Below are 20,597 nucleotides of genomic sequence, written 5' to 3' on the forward strand. Positions count from 1 at the left end.
ACTTAATTGTCCTTCTTGTAAGAGCCAGAGGTGACCTGATTTGAAAAGTAAACTTCACTGATAAAGAGAGAAAATGAAATGGTTTACTGGACAGGTGCCCAAGTGTTTGAACTTTCAGATAGAATATTCTAAAAAAGTGTCTGTAGTAGCAAATTCCTTTACACATGTACCACTAAGACTAAAACTGAGTATCTTGAAATCCATTCCACTGTATTTTAGCATAACCCATTATCGGTTAATTTTAAAGTATAGTTCTACTGTAAAAATAGAACAGGTTCAGGAAATCTGCTGTCTGTATGTATTTATGTGTTCAGCATCAGAGCAGCTTAATTCACTGACAAAAACCATGCTTGTTTGGTTTTTTACCTTTTTTACTCCAGTGAATTCTGCAGAGACTACAGTTTACAGGAGAATAAGCTCGACTCCACCTTGGCTTGCACATCCTCAGAATGGTTAGCTCAGTGTCAGGTACCAGGCTATATCCAATGCTCAGTTGCATTCATGTAACTGTGTACAAGACAGCCGAGTTTTACAGATAGCTGATGGAAGGCATACTTAGACTTGTAGAATTTCTATGGGCCACGAGCAGGGAAGAACCCAGTTTGACTTTCATATTCCAAGTTGAGTTTGAGTTTGTCCAAAACCACAACAAACAATGTTTTACGGTTGTGGGACTGATTCTGATCTCAGTTATACAAGATGTAAATCATGAGCTACTCCACTGAATCAATAGAGTTACAACATTGTAAAGCCAGAATTAGAGAAATCAGAATCAGGTCCGTAATAGAGCAAATACGGAGCCCTGGTCCTGCAACTGCATCCATATAGCGAGCCTGCTACAGCTGTGCAACCCTGCTAGGTTCAGTGGGGTGCTGCAGAAGGATTTGTCCATGCAGCTGCAGTTGCAGGATTGGAGCCTTGATTTGGAATCACTGAGACTTTGATTCGGCCAAGACCCTAAGCACGTATGTAACTTTAAGGATTTAAGTGTTATTCACTTCACACATGTGCCAAAGTTCCTCACTGAATCAGGGCCTGAGATGCTAAACCTGGAACTTACGACACCATTTTTAAGAGGCACTTTTCAGGCTAGAACTTCAGTTCCACAAAAAGTTTCTATTTTTTAGATAATGCTCAATCGGTTGATTTAACTGACTATTTGATCGCTCTATCTTTTGGGCTTTAAATAGAGTCCACAAGAACAAGTGTATGGTGAATGCGTTTTATTTCTTCCTGATTTTAATATCTGACTATCACTTGTGAAAAAGAACATCCCGAACAAACAATTCCCGAGCCTGGAAATGAAAGCAAATGGAGATCTATTGCCTTTACAATCTCTCTCAAGTCCATACTACTAGATAATCGAGCCCATGCTTTTTTAAAAACAGTCATACAGGTAGCACAGATCATGAACAATGTAGTGTCATACAGGAAGCAGCAGGCCAGAGAGCAAGACTTGCTCACAGGTCACCGATCTCAATCTCCGCATAGTACTGTAGATTCCTTCTTCAGCTACATGACTTCTCAGTCTTTAGTCAAAGTCTTTCCTGAGCACATCAGCTCAGTGTGGAATTAGTTCTTTGGTGATCTCTTCAGCAGCCTTTCATTCCCTCGCTATTGCTCCCAGATAACTCAGATTTGGAATTCTAAAGGCTTCCCTTATTTTTCTGTCCCATCACAGCCTTTGCATCAGACTTGCAGAGTGAAAAATCAACCCTATGCAGAAGTCACAGGCAAGGCCTCTCCATCACTTAAGGCAAATGATAATGGCCAAATCCTGCCTCCATACCTGTGGCAGCAGAACAGGTCCAGTGGCAGCAGAACAGGTCCAGCCTCTGGGGAGCTGTGCACTCCCACCCCTGTGCAACACAGATCTCTACTGTGGGGTTCTCCCTGTGCATCAGCACTTGGTGGCAAGGCCAGAACTGCCACAGTGCACCTCCTTCCGATCGCTGCCCCTTAGCCAGGTGCATAATGGGTGCACAGAGCTTCTCCCACTACAGCCTCATTCCCCAGCACCATTTACTCAACTATTCAAGCATGAGGATTTGGTTTGAAGGAGTTGAGAGGGGGGTTATTGTGATGCAGAAGGCCTTGTCAAGCGTTTACTGTGGGGTGAATGTTGCCCAGTATGTCTCAAATGGAGAGACAGTGGGCCAGAACCTCCTCATGATACGGCCTCTTTGCTGCATGTGGAAGCAGAGAAAAGAACTGACAGAAGGGAACTGCAATGGATGACGGTTGTTAGCAAGAGTCAGGCTTCGTTAGCAAGAGACAGTCTTTTGTTAGCAAGAGTCAAGCTAGCTGTGACCCTGATAACACGAGATTTATAGAAGCGAGGAATGTGTGAGGCGGGTGAGGAAGAACTGTGTAATAAGTCATCGTGACCTGGTATGTATAGATAAGGTGTAGGAGACCTTGTAAAGATAAGGTATAGAAAATATTGTATGTTGGCAGGAGTCAAAACAATTGAGAGATGTGATGTCAAAGAGACAAAATGCAGCTGTCTGTCCCTCATTATTTCTGTGAATGAAAGGTATAAATGCTTGCATGTAATTAGTTGCCAGAGAGAGATCTGCTTAGCTCTCTCCTCTGCACAATTGTGAGAGTTAATAAAGCTTCTGACTTGCTGTACCTAAACAAAAGAGTGAGAACTCAGTTTTTCTCCGACATGCATCTCCTCAGCCGAGGTTTCCGTCCACTGTCATGGCTGTCAACGTGTTACACAAGCCAGTACAGCATGGGACAAAACGGCTGAAGTGTGGAACGCTGGGATTCTGCTGCATGCTGCACTCAAAGGCAGATTATGAAGGTTTTTAACTCCAGAACATTGATGCCAATATTTTCCCTGACTTGGGGGATGAGATGTGGCAAACAAGTAGAATTTAGGGGAAACAGGGAAAAAAAATCTACAGCATAATTTACCCCATTTCTGAACTATTTCTAACTACACAGTTAGAAAAGGGAAGGGAAACTAATATAACACTACAGCAACATTTAGCCCTTTTTTATCGACAAAAAGAACAAATGGTTTGGAGTGATGTAGCTGAAGTGTAGTTCAGTGCTTGTGGGTAGTTCATGATGTGTGGGCATATGCTATAAGGGGACAAATTCATCCCTCCTGTAATTTCATTGGCCACGGAGGTTTTACACGAGGGATGGATTTAGCTGAGGGACTGTAGCAGGGATCTGAAGCAGTCCATCAGGTGTGTAATAGTGAAGAAGGCAAAAATGATTTTATCAAAGGCTTCTAATTAAGGTCCCATTTCTTCCTTTTTCTACTATCTGAGCAATCTGCTTCCAGTCTCAACTGTGCAAATGGCATATTAAAAGTCAGCAAGTGACCCAATCTTCTGGGTTTCCTTAAAAATCTAGAGCAAGGGCTTTGCTGACTTACACCCTATAATGCCCTGTTGAAGCCATTTTCTACTTTTGGTAGCTCAATTATGGATTTCCAAGATGGACTATTCTTCAAATGATTACGTTAAATCACCATGGCAAGAAAAATGAGTGGTTCTAATGAAGCTGAAAGATCATGGTTGGTTTTCTACTCACCCTCAATTTGGGGCTTCCAAGTTAATCTATTTTCATCCCCACTCGATATAGTAACAATAAGCTCAACTTGCTTTCATCAAATGAATGACCTGTTCTAATACTAGCAGCCCTGGCTGCATAAACAGAGTATAGGATTTGAGAGCATAAGTAATCCCTCTACAAACTCCAACTGAGGGGAGAAGGAGATATAGGAGTCAGAGAAGTTCTAAGTTATTCCATGTCATTATATTGTTGCACAATATTATTATGTGCTGGTGTTGTTGCCATTCACCATCCCACTACAAAGTCACAACATAAGGTGGGAAAATATTTGAGGGAGCAATTTTATTCAAAATAGATAATTGGAGAGCCCAAGCCCTCCTCATTATTCCAACCATTCCCCTGCTGTCACCAAACAGCAGCTCTGCCAGGGATGTTCGATCAATATCCTTGACTTCCATCTATCTTTCAGACCAGACATATGTAGGATATTGCCCAAATTCTACTGGTCAGTTAGTAACAGACAAGTCCCTTTTCAAGCACGGATGTTCAGATGGGCCAGCTTTCTTAGACTCAATATCTTAGGATTCATCCCCAGTCTAACACCTAAAGAAACACCCATGTTCTTGAATGTTCTTTCAGACATGACAAAACTGAACCTCTGAAATCCTTTGATTATTAGAAAGATCCCATAGAATATTTCTCAGGAATAGAGGGTGCCATGTAGTAATGGGCAAATCACTTTCAATAGAACAACAATTGATTCCCACTCCCCGAATCCTGTGTTCTAGCCAAATTGCAGCTGGGGTAATATATTCTGCTAATTCAAAATTACCTCTTGAGTTTCATCTAGAGACGGTATTCTTGATTCACTGTTCTAAAAGCTTTGTGTAGTTCTGTTGGTGCACAACACGTGTCCTTCATCCCTAAGTGGTGGCTATATTATGTCCCTAATATATAGGGTCAAATTCTGCCCTAGTCTACAGGTGTGCCCTAACTGAACTCAGATGGTAAAGCAGTGGCATCCTTCAATATAGACAGTGCTATATAAACTTACATAAAAATATATAAAATATACAAAAATAAATCACTAGGTGCTATTACAACACAAATAATGCATTTCCTCCCTTATCAAAAGTCTCACCCATATTTAGATACTGCTGTAAGGATTATTGACTCCAGGAGGACACATTAAGATAAGGAACTCTACAAAGAGCTAACTCAGACTACATTTAACTGTTAGATTATAAATGATTTGCAGTGAAACTACAGTAGGAAGAGATTAGAATTCCCCTCTGAGTCATTCTGATAGGTTTTTCTTTGAAGAGTTAAGTGACCTCTTTTCTAAAAAAAAATTCTCCCAAGGGTGCAAAGCTTGAGACAACCTTAACCGGTATCAATCTTGTCATTGGGCTGGAATGCTAGTTGGAGCCAGCCAATCATCTTTCAGGCTAAGGGTTTATATAGAGATGCACTTCCTCTGCAGAACAGTGAGAAACCGAGCACAGGGCTCAGATTGCTAAAGGACCTAACAAGACTAAACTTGCTGCTGAGACAGCACAGAACACTGCAAGCCTTCCGCATTGTTAGTGGAGTGGTAAGTGCAATGCCTTTACAATCTAACTGTATTTTATAAACATACATACAGCATGCCATGCCAGTTGGAACTGAGTGTCTGTTTTTTTAAAACCCACAGGCACAAGTTATATTTTTAGCAATTTGAAAGGTTAATTTCAATTGCTAGTTCCCACTCCAAACATCATATAATGCAACTTTAAAACATCTATCACTGCAGCCTGCAAGATTTTATGATTTGGGGTTCTAAAGAACTGAGCTTGCAAAATTAATGTTGGAATATCAATGACTGATGTTTCATTTTAAACGTGTTAAGAATTGCAGTCAATTAGTTCAATACAAATATTGTTTGTAAACAGAACAATAAGTTTTCTGCAATCTAAAATGGATTTGAAAAACGTGTATTTGTCTAGCTACCTGAGGAATGATTTATTTCTTGCAGTAGTATACTGGTGCTTCTTATACTTAAGGTACTCTAGACATTTTTACTTTTAGATAGATGCCAGTGTTTTGGATTTTGGGGCATGTAATGTCTGATTGCAGGGGGGAGGAAAAACATTCCAATTAGCTGTGCTGATTTTCTTTAGAATGGTGAAAACAGCCATTTTATGATCATTTTTTTTTCTCTTCTTCCATCATGTTTTGTAAACCAATTTCTTTGTTTGTTTTTTTAACTAGTTGCCTATAGGCAGATTACTATTAACATGCTATGCTGCCTTTGCTGTACATGCACAACTCCTCTGGCTGTCAGTGGCAACTGCATGTGCAGAACCAAGGCAAAATATGCCCTACCATCTCTTATTTGCCAACTTTTTATACTGTAAATAAATGGGGGAGGGTGGAGAAAAAGGCTAGATTTTGAAAAGAATCCTATACAGGCACCTACCTGAAGAAGCCGGATTTTTTAGAGTGCTCAGCAGCTCTGACTGAGAACAAATTAGCTACTTAAATGGGAGCGGAGCGCTCCTGAGACTGCAGCTGCAATTTTGGGTGCCGAGCACTTTGAAAATATGGCCATGAACTATTAAACACCCATTGAGACTAGGCAACCACAGTTGGACAGCAACCGAACAACATTGTCACTGAATTCTGTATTGGTGGCTCTTTTCTGCAGTTGTGGTTAAAGAGGGGAACTCTCCACTTCCTGAGCCCCTCTACTCTTTTACTTGAGTTTATACAGATGAGTAGTTTTAAATTTGCACCAGGGAGAAGGATGCAAAATAATGTTACTGAACTGACCATGGTCGGGTGATTCGAGGTGAAGGTTGCAAGCAAATCCTTAGCTTAGAGCAAGTCACAAGAATGGGTCTGTTTAGACTTGCCCAGCTTCCAGTTCCAGCTGCTAGGATAGAGGTCTAGGAGTGAAGGAGCATTAGCAAAATACATCTACAGGGAAGCTATCCTTTAAAACGAGTTTGAGACCAGGTTCAGACAACCAGCTCTCTTTTAGTTCATAGGAAAGAAGGGCAAATAGTCCATGCAACTTATTCTTTATTCCTTCTCCTAAGCGTACTGTGGTTCAAGCTGCTGGATGAACAACTGTAACCTAGCACTCCAAGACACAACACCACTTTAAGTTCCTCTTTTATTTTCAGAAGCAGAAATACTGCAGGTAGAAGAGGAACCAACCAAGTCACGACTTACCCAACGCCATGAAGTTATTCATCATTATCTCAGTTATGCTGGGGGCACTCGTCACAAGCCTAGAATCTGTAAGTTTCGCAACAAGCACAGCCACCCATTCAGCACAGATCCTGTTTATTTCCATTTTTGACCATATGATAAAAGCTTCCCCTTTCATCACTGAACTAGGCCTATTATTATATGCACCAGGCTTTTTTCTATGACAACTGTGGTTTGAACCTTCTTTCCTGTAGTTGTCACCTATGATTCTACTGCCAGCATGGATATAGAGGAAAAACTAAGGTGGTTTCCTGGAGAGAACTTAGATGGGGATTAGACAGGATGGAGAGAGCAACAGCCTCTGACATTTTTGCTCTTAATGTTTTTTTCTTCTTAATTCTAGCACAATGCAGGACGTCAAGTACTAGGAATTAGCAGAGATTTAATGCAGAATATTAGTCTTTATTTGAATGCCCCCCGCAACCCCCACTCTGATTTTGGATATTTTGGCTCCTATCAGTTTGTATCACATAAGGCAATGCTGTCCATGCACATGGATGCAGCAAAAGCTTTCTGTAGCCAAGTCCTGCTTTTGCACTGACCAATCCCCTTCACTCCAAGGGGCAGTGTACTAGGAATCTAATTCGGTCTTCTCCAGCTTTAGAGCAGAGGCCCCTGCCTGCAGTATAGTTCCAATGTGCCAGGCAGAGTCAGGATCTGGAACACCGGACAAGTAGAACTACTGCTGTATAGATCCATTGGCCATCACTACCATAGAGCAAGGATGCATCAGCAGCAGGGTTACCAAAAGCAAAGGGCTGCAGTGGTGGATGAGTCCTGTGCCTTTATTCCACTGTATGGTGTAGGTGGATGGGAAGGAGGTGGATTTCCCCAATGACCCTTTGCTCACTGTCCGGTCATATAGGCTTGGTTTCTGAGGCAACTTTGGCCTTCTTAGCAGAACTGCAAAAGAAATGTTGATTTGGTACATTGAAGCAGTTGGGTGTTTGCATTCTACTTTACTGCAATAGACTTTTACTATATCCCCACTCATCCTACCTGGACTGCACTGAATGCCCCAAATTCTGCTGTCAGTTGCATGCATTTAACACTAACAAAGTCATTAGGGATGCAGGCATGCTGGAAGGAACAGAGCTAGGGCCTGTCTGTGTATACTCCAGAAACAGACAAAAGTGAGCACATAAAAAAAAGGAACAATCTGTAAGAAACTTTCCTTAAAAAAATAAACAGATTTGTATTTCCCCCCCTTAGGCTTTGACCAGGCAGCAGCGGCACATACTATCGAGCAAACATAAATCAGGACATCAAGGTAAATACTTGATATTTCTATTTCTGTCTCTCTAAAATCTGTGGCCAAAATACACTCCATGCACAATAATCACACAACACATACTAGACAACAAAATTCCTTTGGACTAGTTACATACTAAACATGCGTCAACTATCCTTCACTTTATGGATCTACTGAAGGATTTATAACTTTGGTTATTGGTGTCTTTTGCTTGCAGATTGTAACTGTGTAAATGGAGGAACCTGCATTTCTTATCAACTCTTTTCCCGGATTAACCGTTGCTTATGTCCAAAAGGATACAGTGGACAGCACTGTGAAATAGGTATGGTACAGTGGTTCCTCTCTCATTCTATATTCCACCTCCTTCCCTCCCCTACTGCCCATTTTCTAAATTTAAGGTGTTTCTAATCTCAGTTTCTATGCACCAATAGAAATGAAAGTACCATTGATAGAAACACAAATGGATATGCCTTAACTTGTATTAATGCATAAGGGGAAGGAGCAATGACTAAATATTAGGAAAAAGACAACCAGGACTCTGGGGTTCTATTCTCTACTCTGTCACTAGCTAATCTTGAGAAGGTCACAACCTCTCATTCAGGTTACTAGTTTGTAAAATACAGTTGGTTTGTTTTACATTCTTCTTCAGAAATATTGTGAGACTTAGATTGTGAAATATGCCGAGATCCTTACATAAAAGGTGACAGATTTGATTCAAGACATGATTGTTGTGTATTTTCGGGAGAACCAAAACACATGTACATTTAGTCTAAGAGCTACATGTGTCGAACACAGCAACAAAGTGACATTCCAGTCCACATACTGACCTGTCTGTTGTTAAGTGTGTCAGTGACAGGAATCTCATCCTGCTTCTCATTAGAATGGAACCACCTGGCTTCTTTCCACTGTGGAATACTGTGAACAATCCAGAATATGCTGCCAACTTTGTGTTCATATTTCAGACACTGAAAGCCAATGCTATACTGAGAATGGTCAGGACTACAGAGGGACTATGTCAAAGAATGAGAAAAACGAAGAATGCTTATCGTGGGACTCCCCTTCACTAATTAGGTGGGATTACCATGCTGGTATGAGAAATGCCCTGCAGCTTGGACTGGGGAAACACAACTACTGCAGGTAATTCCTAAAGCTCTCACACCTCTTGGGCTGGTTATTCCCCAGAACACCTGGAGTGACAGGATGCATTCAGTGGAGTTTCCAAGACTGCTTGCTAAAATTTGGACTTGGTCCTCCAAGGTGCCTAGCCCCCTTATTTTTCCACTGAAATTAATGGTATTTGGGTGCTCTCTGTACTTTGCTGTCTTGAGCCCTTCCTTCAGGAGCCTTATAAAGAAGTACCAGTGCAGCAAATAATATGGATGAGCTGCAGGTTTTATGCATAAAATATTTGCTTTTGTCCTTCTGCAAATATACTTCTTTGACATGCTTGGCAATAAAAGACCCCTGACAACCCTCTTCAGGGGGAATTCAGGTTTTATTGAGTCACTAGCACTTAGAAGCACTGTTTACAAAAAGCATGTCTTCCTCATTTTCCAGAAACCCGGACGGAAAAGCTAAGCCCTGGTGTTACATTAAGAGGGGATATCGGACTTTGAAAACAGACTGTAACATACAACTGTGTCACACAGAAAGAGGTAAGTTAGGATTTACTTGAAAATCACTTGGAGATTTGAAGTTGACTGTAACCCCCAGACTTCTACAAAAGAATGGTACAAGATATGTTGAGTGCGAAACAGAGGAACAGGAGGGATCCTTTAGTTTTTAAGGCACCTTTTCACAGTACACAGTGAATTTCAAACTGGAGGCCCCTACTACAACTGGGGGCCAAATTCTTCTCCACTGCACTTCTGCAGCCCCACTAGCTTCCATAGATTATCTCCGAGTAGGATTCAACCCATAATATCCACCATTTCGAATTGTACATGCTCTTAAGGGCTAGATGGTGTGACTGAATGAGAACATCACAACACATTTTCTGGAAGATTTGTTGGACAGACGTAGTGGTATTTAAGCTAATTTTGGTGCTCACTTATCATTCTACGAGTGCACTCTATCTGAGCACACCTCCAACAAGTTTTTCCTTTCCTTTCACAGAACCCACGTGTGGCCAGAGAAGCTCCAGCAAGTACTTCAAGATCGTTGGCGGGAGCATTGCAACTATTGAGTCTCAGCCTTGGATAGCCACCATCTTCCATTATTCAAGGAAAATGGGGCAGAACAAATTTGTGTGCGGTGGCAGCCTCATTGACCCTTGCTGGGTGCTTACCGCTGCACACTGCTTCTCCCCACTGTAAGCACTCATTACCCCTCCTGTGTCTACTGCCGATTTATTTTTGCTTTGTTCCTTTGGGCAATGCCCCATGGCTAAAAACCACACACATGTAACTCAGCCACAGCAGGACTGTTCTTTCTTTAAGAGCGGGGAGAAGGTTAAGCCATTAGAAACCTCTTAGCAAAAGGGAGATATTTTGCTAGAAAGTGGAGCTTTGAGGGTGAAGTTTAAAACAAATTCAGATAGCAATTTATCCCTCCCTTACAGTCAGGATTTTGTTCTAGCTCAGCTGTTTTCCCAAACTCAGAACTTGTTCTCTGACTGAGGTCTGCTTACCTCCTGCACAGAAAATTTGGCGATTGTGGAAAGCTGACTTTCCTCTGAATTCTAACAGCTTCAAGAGGTGTCATTGCCCAGAAAGCCCTGGACACCTATAGAACCAGCTGGAAACAAGAGAGCCAGCTAGAAATACATTCGGGCGGAGGTTTTTCTAAGTAGTTGAAGGGATTTGGACACCCAGTTTCCATTCATTTTAAACGAGGGAATCAGGAGCCCAAATCCATTAGAAAAGTGATTAGGCTCAGACTCTCAAAGCTGCCTACCTTCACTTTTCTACATTAAAAGTTACTGTAGTTGACACAAGACCTTTGAAACATGGAATGAGAAGGGAGAAGTTCACAGGACTCTAAGATGTTGCTCACATTATGAACCAAATTATTTTTAAAAAAACAAAACAAAAAAAACCTGTCCTTGCTCTCAGAAACCCGATAGTCTTCATGGCTCATTTATTTACTTTCTTCCCAGAGGAACGGATTCATCAGGCTACACGGTTGTTCTTGGAAAGTCCAAGCTGGATGCTAATGATGACAAAGAACAAACATTTAAGGTGGAAAGAATCATCAATCATCATGAATATTCAGATGAAAGAGGTGACTTCACTAATGATATTGGTAAGTGGTGTCCGAAATACATCTTTATAATCCTGAGCACATATGAAGTACACTGCTGTAATAGGGGTACTGATGCAGAAAGAAGCAATATCTAAGAGTTGGAATAGGGGGATGCTAGGAGCCAGGCACTCCTGATAACTAGGCCTAGTTTTGGCTAGAATTCCCTCTTGGGCAAGTCAGTGTTTGTAAAGCACTTTGAAGATGTGAAGTGGAATGTAAATAAGTATCATTACATGGCACTTTCCAAGACTGTAGATCAAAATGGATTTCATATTGCCCTCTTCCCCCCACAAAATACAGACATTACGTTTCTATTTCCATTGTATGCAATACAGACTTGCTAGTTTTCACCTGCTACCCTCAACTCCATCATCCTTCCTCCAATTACCCATTAGAAAAGACAGACACCTTGTTTTCACAGGTCTAGGCTCAAAACAGCTGAAGTTTCAACCAATGTTTAAATCTGAAGGCAGCATCTAGTGGCTGAGTGCTGTAGTGCAACATAGCACATCCTCCTCCACAGACCCTCAGCTGGAGGGACAGTAGATGCCATCCCCACTCAAGTCAGGGAGCTGTGCTCTTACAAAATGCTGAAAGAAGCACCTGGGGATTAACGTCTCACTCAAGAGAAGACTCACCGCAGTTTTTTCATTCACTGTCACTCAGATGGATGAAATTTAAAGGGTGAAAAACTTGCCAATTTCAATTTGGCAAAGATCTGTGTGACTAAAATAATAGTCTTTCTAAGTAAGGACCTCAGAATCAGGCCCCAGATGTGTGATAGAATGCATGTGAATTACAACATTTGTTGGAAAGTTATTGTTCCAGCTGATAATTTTCCTACTTTACAATATTAACTGTAACCACTTTGATTTTTATGTAGCTCTCATGAAAATAAAGTCTGCTTCCGGACACTGTGCAGCAGAGTCTGAATATGTCAAAACTATCTGTTTACCGTCTGAAAACCTAGTACTGAGGGACAATTCCCAGTGTGAAGTTTCTGGCTATGGGAAAGAAGACAACTGTAAGTGAATATCATCTTAAATGTAAACTGATAGCATGAGGGCATATACGGCTAGTCAAGCTTGGGAATCTTCTATACTTCAGCTTTTCATCATAGCAACTCAAGTCTGCCCAGTATACAAAGCTAGGCACTGTGCTATGGGGGGGAATTGACTAAAGTTCATTTTTTAATACAAATTAGAAGCGAAGGTGAGGGGATTTTTTTTTTTTTTTTTTTGTCTTGAGAATGACAGGACAAGTCAATGTGACCTGAGCATGGTGTATTAAAACTAAGCAGTCTCCAAAATAGATTTTAATTCATGTGTTTGGAACCACAGTCCTTCTGAGTAGTCCGACTTTCCCCCAACAATCAGTAGCTTTCTTCTTCACACCCTCTCCTGCTGCAGTTATCCATACACTGTGTGATCTCTCCCCTCTCCTGAAATCTCTAGCACCAGTTGTTCTTGGACACTTTTATTCTTGGGAGAATCCTTCTTTAAAACCTCGGCAGGAATGAGGAACAAAACATAGGTACTAGAAGAGAAGTATAAAAATCTTAAAACCAGGAGACAGAAGGTGACTATATGAAGAGCAGTGGCTGGGGATTTTCAAAGGGCCTAAGAGAATGGAGCTCACCTCTCACTGGGTACCTTACTCCCTTGGGCGCCTTTAAAAATTCCACCCTATAACAGCTGCAGCTTGCTGCAGTGCAGAAGAAGCACATGTCTGGGGCAGCACAGCTTGTGCATGTTATAGGAGTTTTAAAAGAAAGCCATGCAGTGCTACCAGTGTCCACTGAGACCCACCAAACTCAGATGAAACAATCACATTTACGCAAGTCAATGAGTCGTGCAGATTGGCTGCTTTGATGTGCCCCATCGTGCCAACAATTCAATAGTGTCTTCCTCCTTTTATGCCACACACTTTCTTTTGGGAATCTGAATCCCAGCACCATCTCTGACTCTCCATGTCAATTTCCCTTGATATGCCCCAGTTCTAGGAAGAACTCTTACCAAAATTACCTCACACCTCTATAAAACTACACAAATTAATACAAGAGACACAAAGCATGCCCCGTCTTCCATTCCTGCTGCAGACAAGAGTTGAAAGTTAGTTTGGTCTTCTGCATGAATAAAGACTTCAGGTTTGACTCCACTAAGAGAGGTTATCAAGCCCTGTGTCTGTTTGAGAATCAGAAAATTCTAATGGAAACAATACTTTTTGCACCTTATTCATCTATTAAAAGTAAAAATAAAAACATTTGTTGTATAACAAAGATGTAGTACTCTCAAAACTGATATTTTGTGTGGACAAGTTAACTTCTTCTGCTGCATGAAGAGGGAACGTAACAGCATGAGGGTTTGTGGGGGAAAGCTAATCTAATCAAGCTCCTCTTGTTTGCAGGGGATATTTACTATTCCAAAATATTGAAGACAGCCAACGTGAACTTAATATCACAGTCATTGTGCCGGGACGAATACTATGACCAAACCAGGGTGAATGACAACATGGTGTGTGCTGGCGATGTGCAGTGGAAGTCTGATGCATGCAAGGTAGGAATGCTTACATTTTGTTTTAAAACCATTTGCTGACAGAGTTTCTCTAACATAATCCACATGGTCTGTGTTAATGGTACATAGTTGGAATCTTTGAAGTCTACTGGCCTTGCAGAGAGGAACTGTGGGTCACTTTTTGAACAAGAACTCAGTTATTCAACGGAGTTCACCCTGCTGTAGCCAGGTGTGATACAGAAAATATTCTGCTGGTGATGGAGGAGCAGCAATCTTTCCCCCGACCCCCCCCACCTCCTTCCAGTTTGTGAAGGAGCAGCAGTGCTGTTTCATGGCCTAGGGCTGTAACAGCTTCTGCAGCTACTGCATGGCCACTCTGTTGGAACAGCAGTGGGTGGATGTACACAGCAGTGGATCTGCCCTTGCTCTTCCCCAGTTTACTCTAGTTTCATTTAACCAGCTGTGCATGGATGTGAAAAGAACTATAGCAGAGCTGGTCTCCACAGCCTGGAGGAGATGCAGATCCATTCCACAGGTTCCTCAAATCCAGCTCTGTTCCACTCCACCCTCACACTGTGAACCAGGCTATGCACGGACTTGGAGGAGGAGGGAACAGGACTTGCCATTAGCACTAAAATTCTCTTATGGGCAGACACTTGAATATTTATTTCTCTTTTTCCAAGTGAGGGTGGAAGGGGAATGGCTTCTGATCCTTCAAGACATCCTGGCTTAGGCCTTCTATAACAAGAATGCTCCATGTACTAATCTAATGATACCAGACAGAGGGCTTCATGTAATATAACTCATTCCCCTCTAGCCCATTGAGGGGGCCGCCTCTTCCCTTACAAATATAATGCTGACCATAAAAGCTACTTGAGCATTCTATCCTAGCTTTCCAGTATCCTCAAAAATCAGATTGTGATCTTTTTTATTTGCATTGTCAGGGAGATTCTGGTGGACCACTGGTCTGCGAGCACAATGGCAGGATGTCTCTGTATGGGATCGTCAGCTGGGGAGATGACTGCTCTAAAGAAAAGAGGCCCGGCGTCTACACCAGAGTCACTAAATACCTTTCTTGGATTGAGTCCCACATGAAGGGAGTCAATTTCAAAAGCCGTAGCCTCCCTAAATGAAAGTGACCTTTCCTCAAGGCATGGACCCAAAGCAGGAAGTCTAGAGCATTCATTTCAAATAACTGGAACTGAGCCACATATCGATGCAGTACATTGAAACCCTGAATGTTAGTTTGGAGTTGATTTGTGCATGTTTGTCTCTCGGGTCTTCAGTTTAAATGCCTATGTGATTTGTTTTCAACATTCATAGCAGGGTATCTGAAGCAGACAGATAATCTGTATCTCCATTGGCCACTGCATGGAGTACCTGAAAGTCTTTCCATGGAAGACTCAAATATTTAACATTGAAATGCATATTTCCAGTCAAGATACTGTACATGTCACGTTGTCTCCCTATTTTATATCTGAATCACTATTAGTCACTTTTATAAGTACCTACACAAGTTTTATCAAGTATCAGAGGGGTAGCCGTGTTAGTCTGAATCTGTAAAAAGCAACAGAGGGTTCTGTGGCACCTTTAAGACTAACAGAAGTATTGGAGCATAAGCTTTCGTGGGTAAGAACCTCACTTGCATCTGAAGAAGTGAGGTTCTTACCCACGAAAACTTATGCTCCCAATACTTCTGTTAGTCTTAAAGGTGCCACAGGACCCTCTGTTAAGTTTTATCAACCATCCAGTTATTGGTTTTAAATTGTAAGTTGCTGTTTTTTTAAGTGTGTATTTTGTAAATATTTGGCCTAAATGAACAGTTGTTTAATTTTAACATTCTGAGGAATGTCAGGATACCAATCACTAGGCAGCAGGAACCCTACGCAGTGAGTGCCTGCTGCTAGTGAACGAGAGAGAAATTTTTATCAATGCATTGCCATGGGCTGCCTGCAGTTCTGATTAGACAAAAACCAACACAAACAAAACAAGAAAAACGCCACAGACGTCACTCATCTTAGAACTAAGGTAGTGAAGCAACTTATGGCACATAGGCTCAATCCTGTACTCCTTAGACAGGCTGAATGTTCATGGATGTCCATGGGAGTTGTGCCTGTGTGAGGAGCTCTACAAGGGTGCTTTGGTGTAATGAGGTTAATTAGGGACTGTGCTACAAGAAAGCAAGTCATTATAAATAATCCAAGTTGACTTTCTGACCACCTCTCAGGAATTTTTGGTCCCTTCCATAGGGCCTGATCCTGCCATCTCTGCATTTCTGTCATGACTGATGGCAGGATTTAAGGATTCACAATCACTCTTTAAATCTGTGACCAAATGCTGCCTCCCTGTATGTTGCAGGGATGTAAATGCCAGAACTTGGTCCCCACTCTTAAGTCAACGTTTGGAAGCTACCTCTTTTCCCAGGACTCGTAGTATGCCAGTGCATTTTATTTTTTAACTAGCTTTTGTTTTATGGACACATTTGTACGAGGGCTGGAACCTCAACTGTTATTTAATGATTTTACTTTGTTTAATTTATTGTTTGTATTTTGGGGGTAAAAACTGTCAATAAAAATTGCTATTCGTATGTGGATGTTTCCCCTCTTTTCTCTATGCTACAGTTGCAAGGTCATGATCTGAACACAGGACTGGGAGCTGTGAACTCCCAGTTTTCATCCCATCTCTGGCCTTGAGCAAGTCATGACTTCTGCCTCAGTTGCCCAGTATTTGAAGTGGAGATAAACAACTCAGAGTTGTTGGACTTCATGTTTATAATGCACGCAAGAATAAAAAATGCTCAATATTGGATTAGCTGCTTCAGCCATGGGTAATGCTCAGGCTTATGAGTAGAGTGGGAGGGGCGTAGAGTTTAACGCAGGAAGGTTCATTAAGGATTCTGCCATTTGTATGATCCTTAGCCACTGAAGCAAACAGAACCAGATGTTCTCTAGAAAGCTGGTGACAGTGTGCAGAAGTGTCAGCACAGCAAGTATGAGGCAACAGAAGCATAACAAGGTCCTTCCTTCCTGCCTCTGCTATATGAGGTTTACTGTAGCTCTTGGCTGTGGGAAGGAAAGAAATGGACCTTACGAAAACAGAGGTGGGGAAAAGATGCACCAGCTCTAATAACGGAATTAAAGTGCAATTCAGACACTTAACTCAATCTTGCTCTCCTTTCAAGCTCACATTAGTACCATATGTTTAGACTTTTACCCTCTGGTGCTGCTATAGATGCCAAGGAGTTAGAAAGCAACAGATTATCTTCCCCCCCCCCCCCCCCCCCAACCAACCACCACCACCAAGGTACCAAGAGCAGCTTCTGCTAAAGTCTGACAGAAAAATAAGGCCCCTTTGGTGCTGGCATCCAGTAACTATTCTGTCCTCAACCTTCCTTTTCTTTACAAGGTAACAGCCCTCAATTGCTATGGCTGTTCCATGTCAGACACCCATAGGCACAAAAGGTCCTCAGTTATTGGTTCGAGTGCAGTAAGATTCTGGTATAACCCTTTTCTACGAGGAAGCAGCAACATTTCAGGAGGGCATAGTGAACATGGGAGATCACTCCCCATCGCATTTCCAGGAAGGTGCTGCAGTCCAGCTTCTCCAGCAGTTGCCTCTGTAGCCACTGGTTTTAGAAGAAGGCCAAATTCAAAGATGAGCTTAAGTAATTCTGGAGAGATTCTCAGGTGGTGGGACTTGCATGTTAGAAAAGGGCAAATGAAGGTACATAATACACAAATTTAGACTCCCCTGCACCTCAGTAAGTGGATCCAAGAGAATCTGCATACAAAGAAGTTTAACGTACACTTCCCCTCAGTTTGGCTCCAGTTCTTAAAACTGGAGAAGGAGAAGCAGGTGCCACACTAGGAACCCAGGTAGGAAAGGGCTCAGAACATTAAAATCCTTATGGCCCCTTTAACTTTCATCATGGACAAAATACCACCACCACCATGAAAAGAAGGTAAACCTACACTGAAAAAACTTGCCATAGGTTCTAGGGACTGGACAGATAGTGGGGATAGAGCACATGGCTCAAGGTATTCTGCCTTTGCTGTTTAAGGGAACCCCACTCTGTTGGCATTGTTTTTGCAGCCTAAAGATCAAGATTCTTTAGGTAGCAATAGCACATGGAGCCCTCCAGCCAAGGAGAGTTTAGCAAACTGCAACTGATCCAGAGACTTGCGGGTGAAGCCACCGTTATAAAACAATTGCTGTAAGCTAGCGTGTTTGCTCCAGACCCAGGGGGTAACTGTGAATGCTGCCAGTGAGATACACATGCATTTCTGCGATATTTCTAATTGTGAAAGCAACACATAAGAATGTCACTATAGGTATGTCTACCCTGCAATTAAACACCCATGGCTGGCCCGTGTCAGATGGCTTGGGCTGCGGGGCTGTAAAACTGCAGTGGAGATGTTCAGCGTTGGGGAGAGGGTCCTAGAGCTCAGGCTCCAGCCCAAGCCCAAACATCTACACTGCAGACATGGGCTAGCCATGGGTCTTTAATTGCCGTGCAGACATATCCTACGGCATCCTTCCAGGTGTTCTGCAGTGCATTCTGATTTCCTTCAGTGAAATTACCACCCCAGAACAAACACTGCTTGTCTTACTAAAGTGAATAGTTCCATTGTCTTTAAAGGAATGGCTCTCACAGGCCAGCAAGATTTAGCCCCTTATTTATCAACCTGCTGCAGGTAAGCTTTTTGGCATGCTAGCCATAGCTATACTGACAAACCCTTTCTAGTAGAGGCAACGCTCTAAGGATTATTGCACAACTACAAGATGTATTTGTACTGCGGTATGTGAGAAGGACAAAAGTTTTAAGGCCGCAATGGCTTCAGAAACCTTTACACTCAATAACAATTTTGCTGAGTTTGTTTAGTTTGGAAAAGAGAAGACTGAGAGGGACATGACAGCAGTTTTCAGGTATCTAAAAGGGTGTCATAAAGAGGAGGGAGAAAACTTGTTCACCTTAGCCTCTAAGGATAGAACAAGAAGCAATGGGCTTAAACTGCAGCAAGGGAGGTTTAGATTGGACATTAGGAAAAAGTTCCTGTCAGGGTGGTTAAACACTGGAATAAACTGCCTAGGGAGGTTGTGGAATCTCCATCTCTGGAGATATTTAAGGCCTGGTCCACACTAACCCCCCACTTTGAACTAAGGTACGCAAATTCAGCTACGTTAATAACGTAGCTGAATTCGAAGTACCTTAGTTCGAACTTACCATGGGTTCAGACGCGGCAGGCAGGCTCCCCCGTTGATGCCACGTACTCCTCTCGCCGAGCTGGAGTACCAGCGTCGACAGTGAGCACTTCCGGGATCGATTTATCGCATCTAGACAAGAAGATCGATTGCTTACCACCGGACCCGGAGGTAAGTGTAGACCTACCCTAAGAGTAGGTTAGATAAATGTCTATCCGGGATGGTCTAGACAGTATTTGGTCTTGCCATGAGGGCAGGGAACTGGACTCGATGACCTCTCGAGGTCCCTTCAAGTCCTAGAATCTATGAACAGAACTCCGATAGTGTGACATATAATGCTGACAGCCAAATTATTCCAAATGTACCCAAGTGATTCTAATAACTAGAAGGTCAGAGGAGGTCAGGGTGGACAGGTATGAATTAGCTCCTCCAAAAGCAGGTCTCTGGTAGAAATGCTTTTGACTTCCTCGAATACTGCAAATATTTCATTTTGCTGAATCAGAGCCTAGTCAAGACACAAGAAGCAGAAAAGAAAACAGTGCAAACAAATCAGCCAGGATAGTCCGCGGTGCCTGTCGCTTGAAACGGCAGCCCCTTTGATTTCTGTGTACTGCACCATTACATCTCGAAGAGCATGGCCTCTGTGCAGAGACAGCAGCTGTTTTGTCCCCAGAATTGCTGCAGCCCATAGGTGCAATTACAGGAGAAAAGTGGGGGATGTGATGTGGAAAGGCAGGAGACCAATGGTGTAAATTGTTTTATTTTAAAATTAGGGTGTAGAATAAGGAGGTGGCTGCCCTGAGGAGCTCATTTCTCCATTTATCCCAGAAGTGCAGGTCAGTGTGAGAATCTACGGGATTGTGCATGGCATACATGGAGTTGGGCCACCCTCTCAGGGATGTGTGCCCCCTCTCTAGGGCTCTGTCCATTTTTATGTCTGCCTACAGATTCTGTGCTCTCCACCTCCCCCAGTTTTCTAGGCCACTTTGTCTGCCCCCGCATCAGCATCTCCCCCACCCCTTTGCAGTCTGTCATCCCCTACCCCTCTGTATGTGGCAGGAGAGCCTGTGCAGGGCAGGAGGAGGAGGAAGCACAGCAGTGACTGTGACCACACCTCCGACTCCCCCTGCACATTCTGCTAACTGCAGCCAGCCAGCACCAATAAGAGTTAGTGTAGGTGGTATGCACGGGAAGAGCAACAGAATAATTTGGTGCAGGGGAGAATTAAATGGTGGGGACCCGTCTCCCTCCAATCCTCCTGCCTTGACTTTACCTGGGCTGCAGACAGTACAGATGGGACACACCCACAGCTCTCCAGTGAGGAGTTCACATTTGGTTGGCTGGTTTGCCTTAATATTATGTATCTATCTCTCTCTCGCTCTCTCTCTCTCTACACACACACACACACACACACACACACACGAGAAGGTAGGTGAAGTAATATCTTCACTTCTGTTGGTGAAAGAGAAGCCTTCGAGCTACACAGAGCTCTTCTTCAGTGCCAAATTTTGTCTCTCTCACCAACAGAAGTGGGTCCAATAAAAGAGATGACTTCACCCACCTTATCTACAATATCCTGGGACTAACACAGTTAC

The 20,597-nt window shown here is 42.6% G+C and overlaps 1 protein-coding gene across 1 annotated transcript; it reads left to right on the top strand.

Annotated features, from left to right (window-relative positions):
• Positions 1-5,031: 5,031 nt before the first annotated feature.
• On the top strand, positions 5,032-15,412 carry PLAU (plasminogen activator, urokinase). Its single transcript, XM_034777192.1, has 11 exons — positions 5,032-5,131; positions 6,705-6,821; positions 8,005-8,062; positions 8,262-8,366; positions 9,007-9,181; positions 9,602-9,699; positions 10,160-10,355; positions 11,142-11,287; positions 12,171-12,311; positions 13,694-13,842; positions 14,745-15,412. The coding sequence occupies exons 2-11, from the start codon at positions 6,762-6,764 to the stop codon at positions 14,931-14,933; spliced, it is 1,317 nt and encodes a 438-aa protein (XP_034633083.1). The 5' UTR covers positions 5,032-5,131; positions 6,705-6,761; the 3' UTR covers positions 14,934-15,412.
• The last annotated feature ends 5,185 nt before the right edge of the window (positions 15,413-20,597 follow it).

This window comes from Trachemys scripta, chromosome 7 (genome assembly GCF_013100865.1).
Source record: "Trachemys scripta elegans isolate TJP31775 chromosome 7, CAS_Tse_1.0, whole genome shotgun sequence".
Taxonomy (NCBI): Eukaryota; Metazoa; Chordata; order Testudines; family Emydidae; genus Trachemys; species Trachemys scripta.